At 40.3% G+C, this 17,072-nt stretch overlaps 4 protein-coding genes across 4 annotated transcripts; 2 read left to right on the top strand and 2 right to left on the bottom strand.

Annotated features, from left to right (window-relative positions):
* Positions 1-6,303: 6,303 nt before the first annotated feature.
* On the bottom strand, positions 6,304-8,023 carry INS49_001069 (uncharacterized protein; the record flags this gene model as incomplete). The annotated part of the gene is made up of 2 exons (XM_043161902.1): positions 6,304-6,959; positions 7,261-8,023. 2 exons carry the CDS (start codon positions 8,021-8,023, stop codon positions 6,304-6,306), a joined length of 1,419 nt encoding a protein of 472 aa, XP_043030408.1.
* Positions 8,024-10,481: 2,458 nt separating this feature from the next.
* Positions 10,482-11,333, top strand: INS49_001068 (uncharacterized protein; the record flags this gene model as incomplete). Its single annotated transcript, XM_043161901.1, has 2 exons — positions 10,482-10,913; positions 10,989-11,333. 2 exons carry the CDS (start codon positions 10,482-10,484, stop codon positions 11,331-11,333), a joined length of 777 nt encoding a protein of 258 aa, XP_043030407.1.
* A 2,272-nt stretch (positions 11,334-13,605) lies between these two features.
* Positions 13,606-14,042, top strand: INS49_001067 (uncharacterized protein; the record flags this gene model as incomplete). Its single annotated transcript, XM_043161900.1, has 2 exons — positions 13,606-13,612; positions 13,747-14,042. 2 exons carry the CDS (start codon positions 13,606-13,608, stop codon positions 14,040-14,042), a joined length of 303 nt encoding a protein of 100 aa, XP_043030406.1.
* A 414-nt stretch (positions 14,043-14,456) lies between these two features.
* On the bottom strand, positions 14,457-16,940 carry INS49_001066 (uncharacterized protein; the record flags this gene model as incomplete). The annotated part of the gene is made up of 1 exon (XM_043161899.1): positions 14,457-16,940. One exon carries the CDS (start codon positions 16,938-16,940, stop codon positions 14,457-14,459), a length of 2,484 nt encoding a protein of 827 aa, XP_043030405.1.
* Between the last annotated feature and the right edge of the window lie 132 nt (positions 16,941-17,072).

Raw genomic sequence — 17,072 nt, 5'->3', positions numbered from 1 at the left:
AAAGTTATTAGCTTAATTATTAAATAATAAGGGATTAAATAAGAATTTCTTTCTTACTATAATTATTATAATTAGCTATTATAAGGTATAACTTTTTATAAGGCTTTTTAATCTTGCTTTTAATTTTATATATTATTTAAAACTTAAAAAGTTATATATTATTATATATTTTTTTATTATAAAATATAAATTTAAAGATATTATATTTAATTAAGTTTAATACTTTTTTATAATTAAATTTCTTAAATAAATCTTTAAATATAATAATTATATTATTTTATTAAAGCTTTAATATAAGTTTATAATTATTTTTCTTACATTAAATAATAAATATTTAATTAAGAAATGCTTAAATAATAAATATTTATATTAAAAACGCTTTAATAAGAGTTTTTAGCTTATTTTTTATTTTTAAAAATTATTTTTATTACCTTAATTTTAAAGAATTTAAGTATATATTTAAAGGATTTAGCTTAAAATATATAATATATTATAAATTATTATTTAACTATAAAGTTTAAATTATAATATTCTTTATTTTATTATAATAATATAGCTATATTATTATAAATTAAAAGATTATTAAGTTATTTAAAAGATTTAAAGTAAGGTTATAATTATTAATAATAAAAAGTTTATATAAATTTTATTATTTATTCTTTTCTTATTATATTTTTATATTACTTTATAATAATAAATTAAGAATTTTTATAATATTAAGTTTATTATAAATATTAAAAGCTATATTTATTTATTATTTAATATTTATTTTCCTTAAAGATTTTATAATTATTTTAATAGCTTTAGCTTGCTTTTATATTAAAAGAGTTAAAGCTAAGTTTTTTATAAAATATAAATAAGCTTTAAAAATAAGTAATATAAATATAATGCTTTAAAAGCTATAAGTATTGTTAATAGCCTTTATTATTATTTAAAAAATAGCTTTTTTATATAGGTAATAATTAATTTAGCATATAAAATATTAAATACTTATTAAAAAAAAGTATAATAGTATTTAATCTTATTAATAAATTAATAAGCTTTTATTAAAACTTATTTATAAGCAATTTTCATTACTTATATTATTTTTTAAAACTTAATAAATATAAAGTTTATATTAATATTATAAAGAATTTAATTAAAGGGGCTAAGATAAGTATTAATTTAATATTTATAAAATGCTTTTTATATATTTTTAATTAAAAGTAACTTAAGAAATTAAGCTATTTAAAACATTATTACTAAATTAATAATATAAAGAATGGGCTTATTTTTAAGAAATTATATAATATTAATAATAATCTTATAATTAAAGTTATAATTATTTTTTAAAATAAACTTAAATCTTTATAAAGTAAAATTATAAAGCTAATAATAATAATAAAACTTTATAATAGTTTTTAAAGTTTTTATTTTTATATTATATTTAATGTTTTTTAATAAATAGTTAAGATATTTAATTAATAAATATTTAAAATATTAATATAATTAATATAATTCCTTTTTTATAAAAAATATAATAAGGGTATATAAAAAGTATTATAAGTATTCTTACTTTTAAGTAATTAAAAACATTTTTTTAAAGCTATTTAATTATTATTAAATTAATTTATTTATTATATTTTATAAATAAATATATAATTTATTTATATTGCTTATATAAAGTAAAAAAGGAATATAGTTTTTAATAATATAAAAGGTAATTAAATTAATTATAGCCTTTATTATTATTATTTTTAAAGATAAAGCTTATAATTCCTTATTAAATTTAATAAGTACTTTTCTTATTTATAAGGTATTAAATTAAATAAAAAGGTTTTTATATTAAAAAGCAAAGTATTATTTATATTTTATTATAAAAAAGATTATAATATTTATATTAAAAATAATATTTTAAAATTAAGTATAAATATATTTCTTAATTAAGGTAAATTAAAAAGTAAAAGTAAATATTATATCTTTTTTATTCTTATTAATATTATTTTCCTTAATAATTATATTTTTTAAGAAGAAATTATAAAAAAAGGCATTATTTATAATAATTTAATAATATATTATATTATTTTTATAATTATTTTCTTTTTTATTAAAAATAATTCTTATATTAAGTTTTTTATATTTAATAAGAAATATAATATAATTAATATTAATAGCTTTATAATTAGCGTATTTTATTTATATAAATTATTAATTATAATATTATTAATATTTTATTAATAAGTAATTTAAAGATTAATAATTAGTTTTATTATAAATATAATACTTTTTGTTTTTTAAGGTATTTTATTAATTATTATAATAAGAGTTATATTAAGAATAAAAGCTATTATTATTAAAGTTACCTTAATTAAAATTGCTTTAATTAAAGTTGCTATAATTAAAGCTTTTTTAATTATATTTATTATAACTTAATAGCTTATTATTTTAATATTAGCAATTAATATAATATACTTTATTTTCCTTATTATTAATAATTTAATTATCTTTATTATAATATTAATTAGCGTTATATTAAAAATTAAGTTTAAGAAAAGATTTTAATCTTAAGAATAATGCTTTATATAAGTATTTAAAATTAAAAAGTATATATTATAATTTTAATATATTTATATAAATATAAATAATTATTATTTATAAGAAATTATTCCCTTAATAAAGTATATTAAGTACTTATTAATATAATTATAATTTATTAAATATTATAATTAAAATCTTTTAAGGGTGCTTATTAATATTCCTTAAGTTAGCATATATTTTATTAAATATAATTAAGGTTTAATTATAAAAGTATTATTAATAATTAACCTTTATATTAAAGTAAGCTTTAAGCTTTAAGTATATATTATAAATAAAGAACCTTATATTAATATAATAAATATAATAAATCTTAATATAATTTTTAAGAATTAAGGGAAATATTATATAAAATTATTTAAGTTTAATATTTATTATTTAGCAAATATTAAAAAAAATCCTTATTTTATTATTTAGTAAATTATATAATTTATTGCTTTAATTTTTATTTTTATTTTATATTTTATTAAATTATGCATTATTATTAATATTAAGAAGATTATTTATTATTTCCTAAGGGGGTAAGTTTTAATATAAATTATATATTTATAAAGGTTTTAATGCTATAATAAATAATAACATTAAGTATAAAGTCTTTATTAACTTTTTAAGGGAAATGCTTATAAATTATTTCTTAAGTTATGGAATTTTTAAGTATTTTAATAAACTTAATCTTTATTAAGGCAATATTTCTTAATATCTTAGGGAAGCCCTTATATTTAATTAATTAAGGGTTTCCTTTTTATAAGATAATAATTATAATACTTATTATAAGGGAGTTAATTAAATAATATTTTATTTTAATTTTATAAATAATTAAGAATAAGGAGGTTATAATTTTTAAGATTTTTTATTTTTTTTAATAAAGGGAATTAATTACTTTAAATTTTAATAAAAAAAAGCAAAAGCTATAAATAATAAAATTATATTAAGAGCTAGGGTTTTTTAAATTTCTTAAATAATAAGTATTTTTTAATTACTTGCTATTTTTAGCTTTTAAGATTAAAGTTATTAAGTATAAAATTTAAAGAGTTTATATATATTAGCTATCTTATATAATTCCTTTTTTTATTATAAAGAATATTTATTATATATAAGCAATACTTTTAAATTAATATATTGCTTATTAATACTTTTTTTAATATTAATTTTTTTTAAAGGAATTTCTTAAAGTTTTAAATAATAATTAACTTTTTAAATATTATTATATTTTAAAAAGCAAAGTTTTTTATAAAGTATTAAAATAAATTATTATTTATATTTTAGCATTTTATTATTTTCTTTATAAACTTAAGAATAATAATATTTACTTAATTAATTATATTATTTACCTTTATTATTAATCTATTTTAATAATTAAAATTAATTTATTAATTTTAAAACTTTTTATTAAAATTAAAAAGTAATTAAAGTTTTTATATAAAAGTATTATTAATATTTAAGGGTATTTTCTTAATATTATTATTAAATTTAGCTATTTTATTAAGCTATTAAAATATTTAAATAATTTATATATAAAGGAAAAGAAAAAGGGTAATTAAGGAAATATAATAAGGTTATTTTAAAGTATAAAAAGAAAATATTAATTATATAATAAAAGAGTATTTATTAAAGAATATTTATTAACTTAAGTAAATATAGGTTATTATTTATGCTAAAATAAAGTAATTATAAGCATTTTTAATATTAATTATATAATAAAATACGCTATATAGTTAATAAATTTAAAGCATTATTAAGAACTTATTAATTAATAAGTTAAATCTTTATAATAAAAAGATTAAAATATTATTAATTTCTTTTTATTAATTTTAATTATAATATAGCTATTAATACTTAATTAAATAAGGTTTTATTATTAATAATTACTTATCTTTATAATATTAATATTAACTATTTAATATAAATATTGCAACTTAATTATAATAATTCTTATTATTAATAATTATTGCTTAATTAATAATAATATAAATTTATTACTTACTTACCTTGCTATTTATAATTACTTATAAGTAATTATTAATTAATATTAATTAAATTAATATATATTAATTAATAATAAATTAATTATATTTAAATTAACTTTAAAGAAGGAAGGAGGGTTGCGGCTATAAGCTATAAAACCTCCCTTTAGCTATAAACTATTTAGGAGTGGTTATATGCTGCTGCATGTAATCCTTACTTGCCAATGCTTTAGTGCCAATTGCCTATAGTGCCTATTGCTTATAGTGCTTATTATGCCCAGTATTGCTATCCCCTTATGGCATGTTTATAATTATATATATATTAATTTAAATTTTAATAATTTTAATAATTTTAATAATTTTAATAATTTTAATAATTTTAATAATTTTAATAATTTTAATAATTTTAATAATTTTAATAATTTTAATAATTTTAATAATTTTAATAATTTTAATAATTTTAATAATTTTATAATTTTAATAATTTTAATAATTTTAATAATTTTAATAATTTTTTTATAATTTTAATAATTTTAATAATTTTAATAATTTTAATAATTTTAATAATTTTAATAATTTTAATAATTTAATAATTTTAATAATTTTAATAATTTTAATAATTTTAATAATTTTAATAATTTTAATAATTTTAATAATTTTAATAATTTTAATAATTTTAATAATTTTAATAATTTAATAATTTTAATTTAATAATTTAATAATTTTAATAATTTTAATAATTTTAATAATTTTAATAATTTTAATAATTTTAATAATTTTAATAATTTTAATAATTTTAATAATTTTAATAATTTTAATAATTTTAATAATTTTAATAATTTTAATAATTTTAATAATTTTAATAATTTTAATAATTTTAATAATTTTAATAATTTTATTTTTATTTAATTATTATAATATATAAATATTTTTTAAATTATTATAATTTAAGCTTATATTTATTATAATTAATAATAAGCTTTAATATAAATATAAATAAAAAATAAATTTTATTTTTTAATATTTTAAATAATTTTAATTAAAATAATATAAAGTTAATTTATAATATAATTCTTTTTTAACTTTAATATAAATAAAATTTTTAAAAAACTTTAATTTTTATATAAAGTTAAAAATATTATAATATAAAGTAATTAACTTAATATTAATAAATATATTAAGTTTTTTATAAAAAAGTTTTATTATTAAATTAATAACTTTAAATATAATAATAACTTTTTTTATATTTATAAGCTTTTTTTAAAAAAATTTATTATTATTAATATAAATATATAATATATTTAATTTAATTTTATGCTTTTTAAAAGCTTAATTATATAATAAATTATTATTATAAATTTCTTTTAAAGCAACTTATAACTTAAATTTATAATTATTAATATAATTTATTATAATTTATTTAAAGAAAAGAAATAATTCTTTTATAAAGATATAATTAAAAAATTTAGGTAGTTAGGAGAAAAAAGAGGATAATAACGTATTTAGGTGCTGGGAGCATTCGGCTTCCTGGTCATCCCCTCTATCAAGTATCGGACAACTTCACGAATGCAGAGGGCAACTCCAGACGCATCTACTTCTACATGTGTTCGGTACTAGGGGAATCCAGACGAGGATTTACTGTTATGCCTTGGTTCTCAGATGGGAGGGTATCTCAATTTTTGACGACAAGTCTAAAGGCTATCCGATTGGCTTTTTGTCCCGCCATGTATGCACCCTATAAGCAATCGTCCTCCGTCTACTGGGACTAGATGGGGATACCAAGCTCCTCCTTGCGCTGTCGCACTTCCTCAATCGCCCCAGCTGGGTCTGTCTCATCAGGGTTCCTGAGCTGCCAGGCCATGCAGATGTCCAACGCAGATGACATCCATCTGCCCGGCTTCTTGATGTCGAGGGTCTGCATGAGCCTGCGACCGTCAACGAGCGGCTTCATCGATGGAGCGTCCATCAGATCCAACGTCCGAAGCCGGTCGAGGAAACCCTTCCAATCTCTCTCAACCTTCCCTGACGTTGAGACTGTGTGAGCATCATCCGCCTCGGGGGATCCTGAGGGTTCGTCAGAGGGGTGCGCCGTAGCACTCAGTCCCGTTGATGCCGTCGCCTGCACCATCAAATCGTAAAGAATAGAAAACAGGACCTGGAGCCGCCAATGCGTCCCCTTCGCCTCCCAGCCTCTTACTGCCATTCCTAGTGCATCTCGCCCAACTTCAGACGCATCGCCGTTGCAAACCTTGCTCTTGAGCTCGCAAATCTGCTCACGGTGGCAGACTGCAGCCGTGATCAGGTCCGATAGCTTGGTAGGCGCCTTGATGCCCTCACGTGCCGCCACAGTTGCGACCGGAGGTTGTTTCTTCGGATTAGCCGAAGTAAAGGCCGGAAGCCTGGCAAAGGGGGCCACGCAAGCTAGAACCCAAGCATAGTATCTTGCCTCATTTGATGTCACCAAGACATCGTACACGGAGTCAATATTTGATGGCGAATCATGCAGAAACTCATAGGCAGCGCTCCAGCCCTCCAGGCTTGGCTGAGGCGTGTTGAAGTTAACCGGATCAGTAAAAATGGTGTGATATAACCCGAGCTGGTCAATCAAGCGAACAGCATCACGAGGGTGCTCTCCTAAGGGGGGATGCAACGTTAGCCGGGAGGCATACATCTCAGACCTGAAGCATAGGCCATCCAGGATGATAGTGGCGGCTAATGGGACAGGGTTGCTTGCCTTTCAACATCTTCTCGACTTCAGTGCCCACCCTCTCGCGGCTGATCTTGGCGCGCAGGGCCTCGAGGACACGGGTATCGCCCATGAACTCCTTGGTAGAAGGGGCGATACTAAAACCAAGCCGACTCGCAAACCGGACGAGTCTGAGCACCCGGAGTGGGTCATCCATGAAAGTTTGAAACGGATCCATGGGGGTTCTGATGATACCAGCCTCCATATCGGGAAGGCCGCCGACAAAGTCCTCGACGTCGCCCGTGTGGATATTGTAGAAGAGCGCATTCACGGTGGCATCTCGGCGCAGTGCATCCTCCTTAGCTGTGCCGAACTCGACCTGCGGGTTCCGACTGTCTTCAGTGTACTTCTCTGTCCGCAGGTTGACAAAGTCCACGTCAAGCCCAAACAGCTTCACCGTGGCCGTTTCCAGCTGTTTGGATTTCTCGGGGTTTTTGGCAATCTTGTGCAGCCTGCCAATGTCCTCGGGCTGGAGGTTGTGCCTCGCCACATTCTCGGGGTATTCACAGAAGCGCCGCAGCTCGTTGCCAAACACCTCGCCTGTCATGCTGTTGATGGCGACATCGATGTCGTGGCTAGGTCTGCCGAGAAGCTTGTCGCGGACCCAACCGCCCGCCCATCTTAAGATGACTTGATCGTCATTCCCCTTGGCCTCGGTCTTATCAATGTGGGCTGCCACATCGAGAAGCAAATATTTGAGCTGCTTCTCCAGAGGGTCTAGCTGCAGTGTTGTCAACATTCTGGCGCTGTCAAGGCTGACCTTTCTCTTCATCTGGGGCCGCAGAGCAGACAGGAAACTCGGTCTCAGGACTGAGCTGGGAATGCAGCGTCGAAACATCAGTCATCGGTTTACGAAGCCCATGAGGTTGAGGGAAACAGATGACTCATCCGGACAGCGGCGCTGTGCCACCTGCTCACTGCTCACTGCTCAGTTGACTGTCTGTCCACCGGAGAACGTGAGCTTTTCCGCCCTCTGCAGCGCTGAGTCACTCAGGCGCGTACCCAGCTCTCCTCATCAGGCGCACGCGTTGTTGGGGAGGTAGGGGGCGCACAATGCAAATAGAGTAGGAACGATAGTGGGATTGGCGCGAGTAGCGGCAAAGAGACCTGATGCTCTTAGGGGGTGCTTGTGTGAGAATGCTCAACCGCAGTGCTACCTACCTAGGTAGGCGCCTGGGCATGTTGAGGCTGCGGGTTACAGGCCAATCAGAGCCGTCACATTAGTGGGTCTACCCCGGCTGCACTTGAGGCTCAAAACATCCTCCGAACCTTGCTCCACTTGCCCACCGCAACTTCACACGGCTTCATCACCAACAACCGTCACGTTAGGTAGCATCGCATCGCCGGCCCACCGGCTTGGGTGACTCGTGATGAAGATTAGACGGATACTCCTTTCGGGGCTCCAATTCGACGGCAGTCATTCCAGTGGACGGCAAAGTCTGATCACTACTCACGCCCCCTGGGCCACTACTGCTCGTCCGATGTCCCAAAGGCACTGCGTTTCGGCACGTCTCACAAACGGTACCACCAATCGACCGTCCATCCGCCTTGCGATTGGACCATCGGAGTGGCCTACGAGTGAATCTGATAATGTGACACGGTTGACATCGTGGCTATGGCAGCTAGTCTCATCATGTTCACGCCTCCGACAGCCGACCCCCCTCGCCGTCCCATCTGTCCAGTGAGATAGGATAGCGGGTAATTTGGCCGGTTCCAAAACCATCAAACCACCCATTCATTCACTCGGCTCGTCGATTATGCGTTGCAGTGGACTAGAGTGGGGCTGCGGTTGCTAGTTCGAAATACGGCCGAACTACTCATGTCCAAGTAAAGACGACATCTGGCAGACAGTAAACGGACGGGGCAGCACAGGAATAGGGCATGGGCCGGGTGAAGCCATCGCCAACTCGCCTGGCAGTGCGACCGCTCGCACGGCTGGGAGGTGAGGCTACCACGTTTGTGATCCGCGCCGGGGTCTGGAGTGATGCTCCAACCACTTCAAGCCCTGAACTCAAGCTTTATCCAGCAGTCTCGGCATTTCACAAACTAAGGGGGTCTGAAGGCTTAGTTCTCGGTAATTCATTCTCTATAGATGTTGGCCAAGACCTCCAGCCCCGTGAGGCCATCCGTGAGAAGTCCCGGGCAAGCTGGGATTCGAGTTGTTTGAAACCTGCCAAGCGGAAAGGGGAAGCGGCGCCAGCACCCGCCAAGAGGCTCAGATGTTTCTTGAACTAGAGTCTGAGCGCCAGTATTTCCTAATCCGTGCTGCTACATCACCCTCCTCCGGGCTCCATTATGCCCTCTTGCGGGGAGCTCCCAGCCGCACAGGCCAGCTGCCAAGATTTTCAACCGATGCTTGATACCGCCCTGGGCGGCATCCTATGAGAAAGCGCTCCCAGGCTGTCGGAGCCAAGACGGATCTCCAGTTTCCACACAGCAATCTTCCATGTTGCCCTGCTGCCGGCGACGATTGCGATAGGTTCCCTAAGCTGCTGCCAAGAGAATGGCGAAGCTTGTGTGATCACCATGATCCTCACTTCGTTTGTGATCGACCATGGCGATGTTCATGACCCGTAACTAACAAGAATCCCAGAAGCTGGACACGGCGTGGCCCGCATGCAGCACCACGGCGTCACCAACGCAACTGTGCGATAGGTCCATCACTAGCAACCATGTCTCCATTGCGGCTCCTCTTGCCCTGCGATCCACATTCAAGAGGCCAAGCAAAACGCTAAGCTGTGATCCGCAATAGCCACGCCCGCTGACAGCTGCTTAACGACCGGGATGTGGCCCTCCCTGTAATGGCTATGACAGCCTGGTGGATTGGCCCCTGAGCAGCATAGTGCGGCATCGCAACCTCGTCCTTCAACGAGTTCGCCCTTTGCCTTGGCAGTTTGGTCCGATGATCGATGGAATCTTCGAAACTACTCGCGGTATGAGCATCGCTGAGGGCGTCTGAAGGCGAAGAAGCTTTACGGCCCAAGAGCCCATGACACTACATCGACGCCAGCCGGCTTCGCCTCAAGAATCTATATATTGGACGTCCTGCCCGCCCTCAACCATCTCAGTCTGCCTTATCATCATCAGCTCAAGCACAATCAGCCCAGTCATCTCCGGATCTTTCCAGCCTCTTTCACTTTAAGCCTTCTAATTCCTCCATCCTGTTGATCAGGTAATTCCGTATTACATCATTCATAATGAAGTCCGCAATCATCTACGCCCTCATCCCCCTCGTGGCTGGCCACGGTGCCATCATCAAGGCTACCGCCCCTGGTGGTGGCTCTGGCATGGCTCTCGGTGTCGACCCCAACACTCCTCGTGACTCCACCCGAAGAGACCCCGGCCAGCAGGACTCTACCCGCTTCAAGGGTGATGCCGCTGACACCGTCGGCGAGACCCTCGGGGGTGGCAACAACGACATCGACGCCGGTACCAAGGCCATCATGACCATGACCGGTGACATGCTGCCCCAGGTCGCCCCCGGTGGCGAGATCCAGATGACCGTCCACCAGGTTAACGGTGACGGTGCCGGCCCATACGCCTGCATGCTCAACACCGACGCCACCGCCACCCAGTGGACCGACATCCAGGTCACCCAGAACGTTCCCGGTGAGGCCGGCCGCAACAGGGTAAGTGATTCTCATCCATCATCTCACACACTCTCACACAACACATGAGACACATGATGCTAACATTGACTCAAGGACGGTGCTACCACCGACTTCCCTCTCAACGCTGAGATCCCAGCTGGCACCACCTGCACTGGAACCGTCGCCGGACAGGAGAACGTCTGCATGGTCCGTTGCCAGAACCCAGCTCGTGCTGGTCCCTTCGGTGGTGTCGTCCCGGTCCAGATGGCTGGTGCCAACACGACCGCCCCCAACACCCCTGCTGCCGCTCGCCGCAACCTGGCCATGGCCATGAAGCGCGACCTGCAGATGCTCAAGAAGATGGTCAAGCGCGCCTCCAGCCTGGAGGAGGACGCCGAGGAGCTCGACATCCCCGAGGAGGACCTCGCCCAGCTCCGCGAGGACGGCGAGGAGATCTGAGCAAGGGTCGCGAGCGACTCTGCGGATCTGGAGGGAAGGGACAGGCAGAAAAGTAAATAAAAAAGAGCTGGAGACTGGTGCTGATGCTGATAATGCTGCAATGCCCCTGATGATCATCATTTTCCTGTAATTAGCAAAGATATCCGACCTCCAAGGACTTGACGTCCTAGTAATCTACATTCCTTTATCAAAAACATCGCGCTTCCCCCTTTTTGATCTCATTGTGATGGTACAGATAGGCTTATCGTTAGATAGGCACCAGTAAATGTTGGGACCCGGCCGGTCTTTTGTTAGGGCCTCCATCGAGATGGCGGCGTCCGGTCCAGACCTCTGAGCCCGTCCGAACCGGATCCGGGGGCTGGCGGCGCCGTTAGCAGGGCTGGCGGGCGGCCCAAGCCACGGCCGAGCGGGCGGAGCGGCCCACGGCGGACAAAGTCCAAGTCTGTTCCAGCTGCGACCTGCCCGGTCAACAGTTGTGCTGGTTGGCTCCCACTTGCCCTTGGGGGGACTTGGAAGGTTAGCCTCGATTGCGAAAAAACCTGTGACCAAGGCTGACGCGCATCATCTTTCAGCTCGTCATACTCTGAATCTGCAGATTCTCCAAACCAGCCCGGGCATAGGTCAGGCCACCCACGCACGATGCACGGCAGCACCCGGATGGCCTATCTTGTGGAGCGTCGTTGGTCGTTGGTGGAGGGGAGGTTTGGAGTATGTAAAGCGTCGATCCGGGGCGGAAGATTGAGAAGGTAATCTAGCGTCGTTGCCGGCCGAGCGAACCAATCCGGGGCAAGGCATGTCTGCCGATCATACCCTGCCCTGGGCTCCTCACTGGCTAAACAAATGCTCATCACGTCGAGAGCCGCCTGGACATTCAGATTGTCGTCGAGAGATGGGGTCAGGCGATCACTTTTTTCAGATAAGTCGCCTCGTCAGGCTGTTAGCGGGACTGGACTATTGTTACATGCGTGTATGTAGTGCAAGTGCGCCCTCCTCCCCACTGCTGCCCCAGTTCGCAAGCACCAACCCGTAATGGTACTGGTGGGCCGTCCACGCCAAGCAGCCGACCCACGGGCTTGGTGTGTGTAAGCTTTCTTGGAGGGGCGTCGAATGGCTTGAGTGGGTGGGGCTCGCGTGTGCTCGGCGGAGGAAGCTCTCCTCGTCCTTCGCGGGCGCTCGACACACATCCATCCACACCCACCCTCTGCTGTTCGCGCGCTACTGCAGCCACAGGGAGGCGATGCTACGAGGAGGCGGCCATCCTGGGGGCATCACTCACGTCACCGGCCGTCTGGGCCCACGGTAGGCATTTATTGTTTTATATGACGGCCGCAGGAGGTGGTCGACGATCGGGGCGGCGGCCGGTGACGTAATGGGCGAGGGGGAGCGAAGAAGGGGCGCAGCGGCGCTGCTCTTTCCAGCCACGATAGCGTACTTACCTCACTCACCACACGGCGTGCCGTCTCGCCCCTGTCCATCCTCTCGTGACGGCATGCTAGCCGTCGTTCCCCTTCAGCTATAGTGCATGATGCTGTGCGTATGGTCGAATCGACCGCCTCGGCCTGGCTGGCCTGGCTGCCTAGGGATGGTGAAAAGCAGTCTATTCGCAGCGTATACGTGCCACGATTGGGTGGCGGCAGGGTTGTGCTCACCTGTCTTCCCCCCAGACGGCCAGACCAGATCCCATCGAGCACCTGCGCGGGCCAAGGTTTGTGGGGCGGAGGCGAATCACAAGTTGGGACGGGCTACGATAATTCGGCAGGGACAGTGACGAGAAACAGCCTTGAGACTTCCAAGACTCACTGATCGCCCGTCTTGGCTCCTCGTTCCGACCTAGTAGCCCTCTCAGGCTGCTGCGTTCTTGTGTGTCAACTCGTCGCTTCCGTGGCCGTGACCCTCCTCGAGGTACCTCAGGTGCGCGCGCGAAAGGTGGCACGAAGGTGCTGCGCAACGGGAGGGGGGCGCAGAGGAAGGTGCTTGGCTGTCCATTGTGTTTGTCCTCTGAGTCTAGTGTAGTCATTCCTTGAAGCTTTCATACATGAAGCTTAGTTAGTACCCCGTCGATCCTTGAAGCTGCCCGAGTACAAAGACACTGCCTCCCGCACACCTCAACATATCTCGACCTGCTAGTTCCTTTTTTAACTCTCCCAATACCTAGACCTCTCATCGAACCAAAATCTACTCTGATAACACCATACTGCTCGACGTTCAAGATTCCAAGAGAGACTTCTGGAATCCACAGCTGCTATCCTCACCTACGAATCCAAACACCATCATGACAGGTTCGTCTCCCCCAAGACCCGCGGTAGTCCACTTCCCCGGGTTTCTACCCCACAGGACAAAACGATGGAGAACTCCACCCGCCAGCATAGTTCGAAACGCTAGAAACTAATACCCCGCAACCCACGCGCTCTAGACCAGAACCAGACAGCGACCCAGGAGGCCCCCGGCCTCGCGGGCCTGCAGAACCCCTTTGCCTCGGCGGACGCACCGGCCGGCGCAGACGCCGACGTCCTGTCGTCATCGCCGACCGACAGGCGGCAGAGCGCCGAGTGGGACGCATCAAAGGTGCCGCCCAGCCGCTTCCAGCGCCGCAAGGGCTCCATCTACAGCACCCCGGCCTCGCGCGACGGACACGTCGACAGGAACTACGCCGAGAAGTACCACGACAAGCTCGTCGAGAAGGGCTGGGCGCCGTCGGCCAAGAAGTAGGGCCGTCGATGATGCGAGGCGCAGAATACTCTTCTCGTCAGCATCTGACCGCGTCGTGTGCGCATTGTTTTTCTTGGTTTGGCGGTTGCTAAGGGGCGTTGTGACGTGGCAATAGTGACACGGATGGGACGGACAGACGGAACGGATGGGCTCGGAGGGTTGTTCATTAATTCCTTAGGCATGTCAGCCGAACCTTCTTCACACACACACACACTTTTGCAGAGACTCATGAGGGTTGTCCGCGACTAGTGGTGGGGAGGAGCTTCCGCATTGAAATCAATTCGAATCGTCAATTAGAGATTGCTCGCGTGACTCGGTGCTGTGCAAGTCCACCTCATTGGAAGTTGAGTAACCCGAGTTGTAAGTTCCACCGCTCAACAAAGAGCAAGCGCCGTCCATCTATAATGCTCCAGATCATTCATCCATGTCATCAATATCAATCGCATCCGGGTTCGCGGCAACACCTTGCGGCTCCGGTGCACCTCGTGGGTTGTCGGTGGCAGCCACGAATCCAACAGGCGCTTGAGCCTGCTTTTCCAGTGCCGCCATGGCGTCCATAACCTCCTGGTCCGCCTCGCCATCGCCTTGGGCCTGAGCTTGGGCCTGGCGCGCGATAGCTTGAGAGGCGATAAAGTTGACGTCGGTGTTGTACTGCGCCTGAACACTGCGCTTGATCCTCCGCATCTCCTTGTACGTGTCGTCGTTGCCGTGCTGCACCTCAAACTGCTCCCACTTGGTCCAGAACTCGGGGTTGGTGCGGGGGTCGCAGAATTGAGAAGCATGGCCATAGATTGCGCGAGCTCTGTCGATTTCGCCGAGCCGCTTCTCCATGTCTGCAAATTTTAGGCACATGTCGCGTGCCTCCTTGTCCGGCAGGGCCGCGATGGCCCGTTCGTAGATGGGTCGTGTCGATGGCAGTCCGAAATTAGATGCAGACTTGGTGATGTAAAAGTTGAACATGTCTGCTCGGTCCTCGTCGGCAACCGCTCGCGTCGCTCTTTCGTAAATGCGCATCGCATGCCGTGCCAGGCCCCTTTCCTCTTCCAGGTTGCCGTACATCAGGTACAGCACCTTGGCAAACTTCGGTGGGCAGTCCTCGATAGCCTGCTCGAATAGATCTCGCAGCCGTTCTATGCCAATTTGGCGGTCCACGGCCTTAGTAAGATACAAGTTCCAGAGCTCGAATGCCACCGGGTAGCTGAAGAGGTCCAGACCGCGCTCGAAAATTTTGAAAGACTCTTCGTAGTAGTTGTTCTCTTCCAGGAGGTTGGCATAATTGACAACCGTCTGCGGTGTTGCGATCCGAAGCTCAAATATCCTTTCGTAGACCTTCTTCGTTTCTTCCAGAGAGCTGACGCTCTCCACCAGGTCAACGTAGAAACTCCATAATTTCCAGCTCTTATGTACTCGCTGCTGCGGTGACAGCGTCTCGTCAAAATAGTCAACGGTCGAGCGTTTCGGCGCCTGTACTGCTTTGGCCATGATCTTGACAGCTTCATCGAAATTCTCGTTACGGAGCTCCATCTCGGCCCATTCGATCCACATGTCAGCCAGCTCGGCCACGGATTTGAACGGTACCTTGACGGCTTTCTCCATGATGATGCGGGCGTTCCGGAGATCACCCCCTTTCTCGTAAAACTTGGCATAGTTGGCCCATAACTGGTGGAAGGCACCGACTGCCTTCTTCGGCTGTATCGCTGCAATCGCATCTGTGTAGGTCTGGACGATCTGTTCCTTGTTGTCCCCCCATAGCGCGACCCGCTTCTCCCATTCGTTGACGTTGTTTGGATTTTGCCGTAGTAAAACGTCGTTGAGCAGGAAAGGCCGTCGGTCCATCAGGTGCTCGAACCGCATCATACGAATATCGAGGTCGAAATCCGCATTCTCGTCAACTGTTCCCTTCTCCGCCCGGCCTTGGGCCACTTCCATCAAAGCTCCTATTATCGACTCCTCGAACTCCGCATATGAGTCGAACACGAGAGTAAAGTCACGGACTGTCATGACCGTCGTAACGCCCTCCTCAAAGACGTCTCTCGCTCGCTCAAAGCTGCCCTTCCTGATGAAGTATGTGGCCAGTCCAACCCACAACTTCCCTCTCTGGTCCGAGAATCGCTCGATGCCACTTCGAATGATCCGCTCCACATCAATACCCGTCTCATAGCCGGTCTTGACCTTGGTGGCATGCTCGACCATCAGGTCAACCATCTCACTCCAAAGCTCGTAGTTGCCTTTGCCATGTTTGCTGTGGAAGCGCGGGTTGCTGAGTATCAAGATGTACTTTTCAATCGCCTCCGTGTATAAGCCCTCCTGCACGAGCAGCTCGATAAAGTCTTCCGCATCCTCCGGGTGGACCTGCATGTACCGCCTCCAGATCTTGACCGCTGTGATGCCGCCAGCCGAGTTCGCGAATGGTCGGTAGAGGGCCCATATCCTGTTATGTTGGGTGATCGGCAGAGAGCGCAGGGCACGGTCGAAAGCGTGTCGCGTGAGGGTGACGAGAGGCTGCTGCGTCAGGAACTTGAGGTACATCTCCCATATTCTCGGCATCTTGTTCAGCAGAATTAATGCTCTCTCGAACAGCGCGTTCACCTTGCGGTATTCGGCGGCGAAGACGGCAGCGTTCAGCTTCGCGACATGTTTGACCCGGAAGTTGAGGTAGAACTTCCACAGCTTGTACGAGCGCGGGAGTTGTATGCACGCCCGCTCGAGGACAAACGCCTGCTCCTGGACAGTTCCGTGCTGAAATTTGAACTCCAGGTACGCGAGCCATGGTTTTGTGCTCCCAGGGTTGCGCTGGATGTCCTGTTCGTATACAAAGTCGTCATCGGAGACGAGTGTGATGTCAGGCTGGCGTGCGACACCATTCCTGGCGAGCGCGGTCGACGGCATGGCAGGCATCATGATCTCGGCTGACGGGCCAGCCAAGAGACGCGAGGACAATACGGCGGATTAGACTGACTCCCGGATCAGGACATCACTGCTGCCGCGTCCCAGCCGAGATGAGGTGAGGAAGGCTGTTGTCGTGGGGTT

This window comes from Diaporthe citri (assembly GCF_014595645.1).
Source record: "Diaporthe citri strain NFHF-8-4 chromosome Unknown scaffold_1, whole genome shotgun sequence".
Lineage (NCBI taxonomy): Eukaryota > Fungi > Ascomycota > Sordariomycetes > Diaporthales > Diaporthaceae > Diaporthe > Diaporthe citri.
This window is presented reverse-complemented; position numbering and strand designations above follow the sequence as displayed.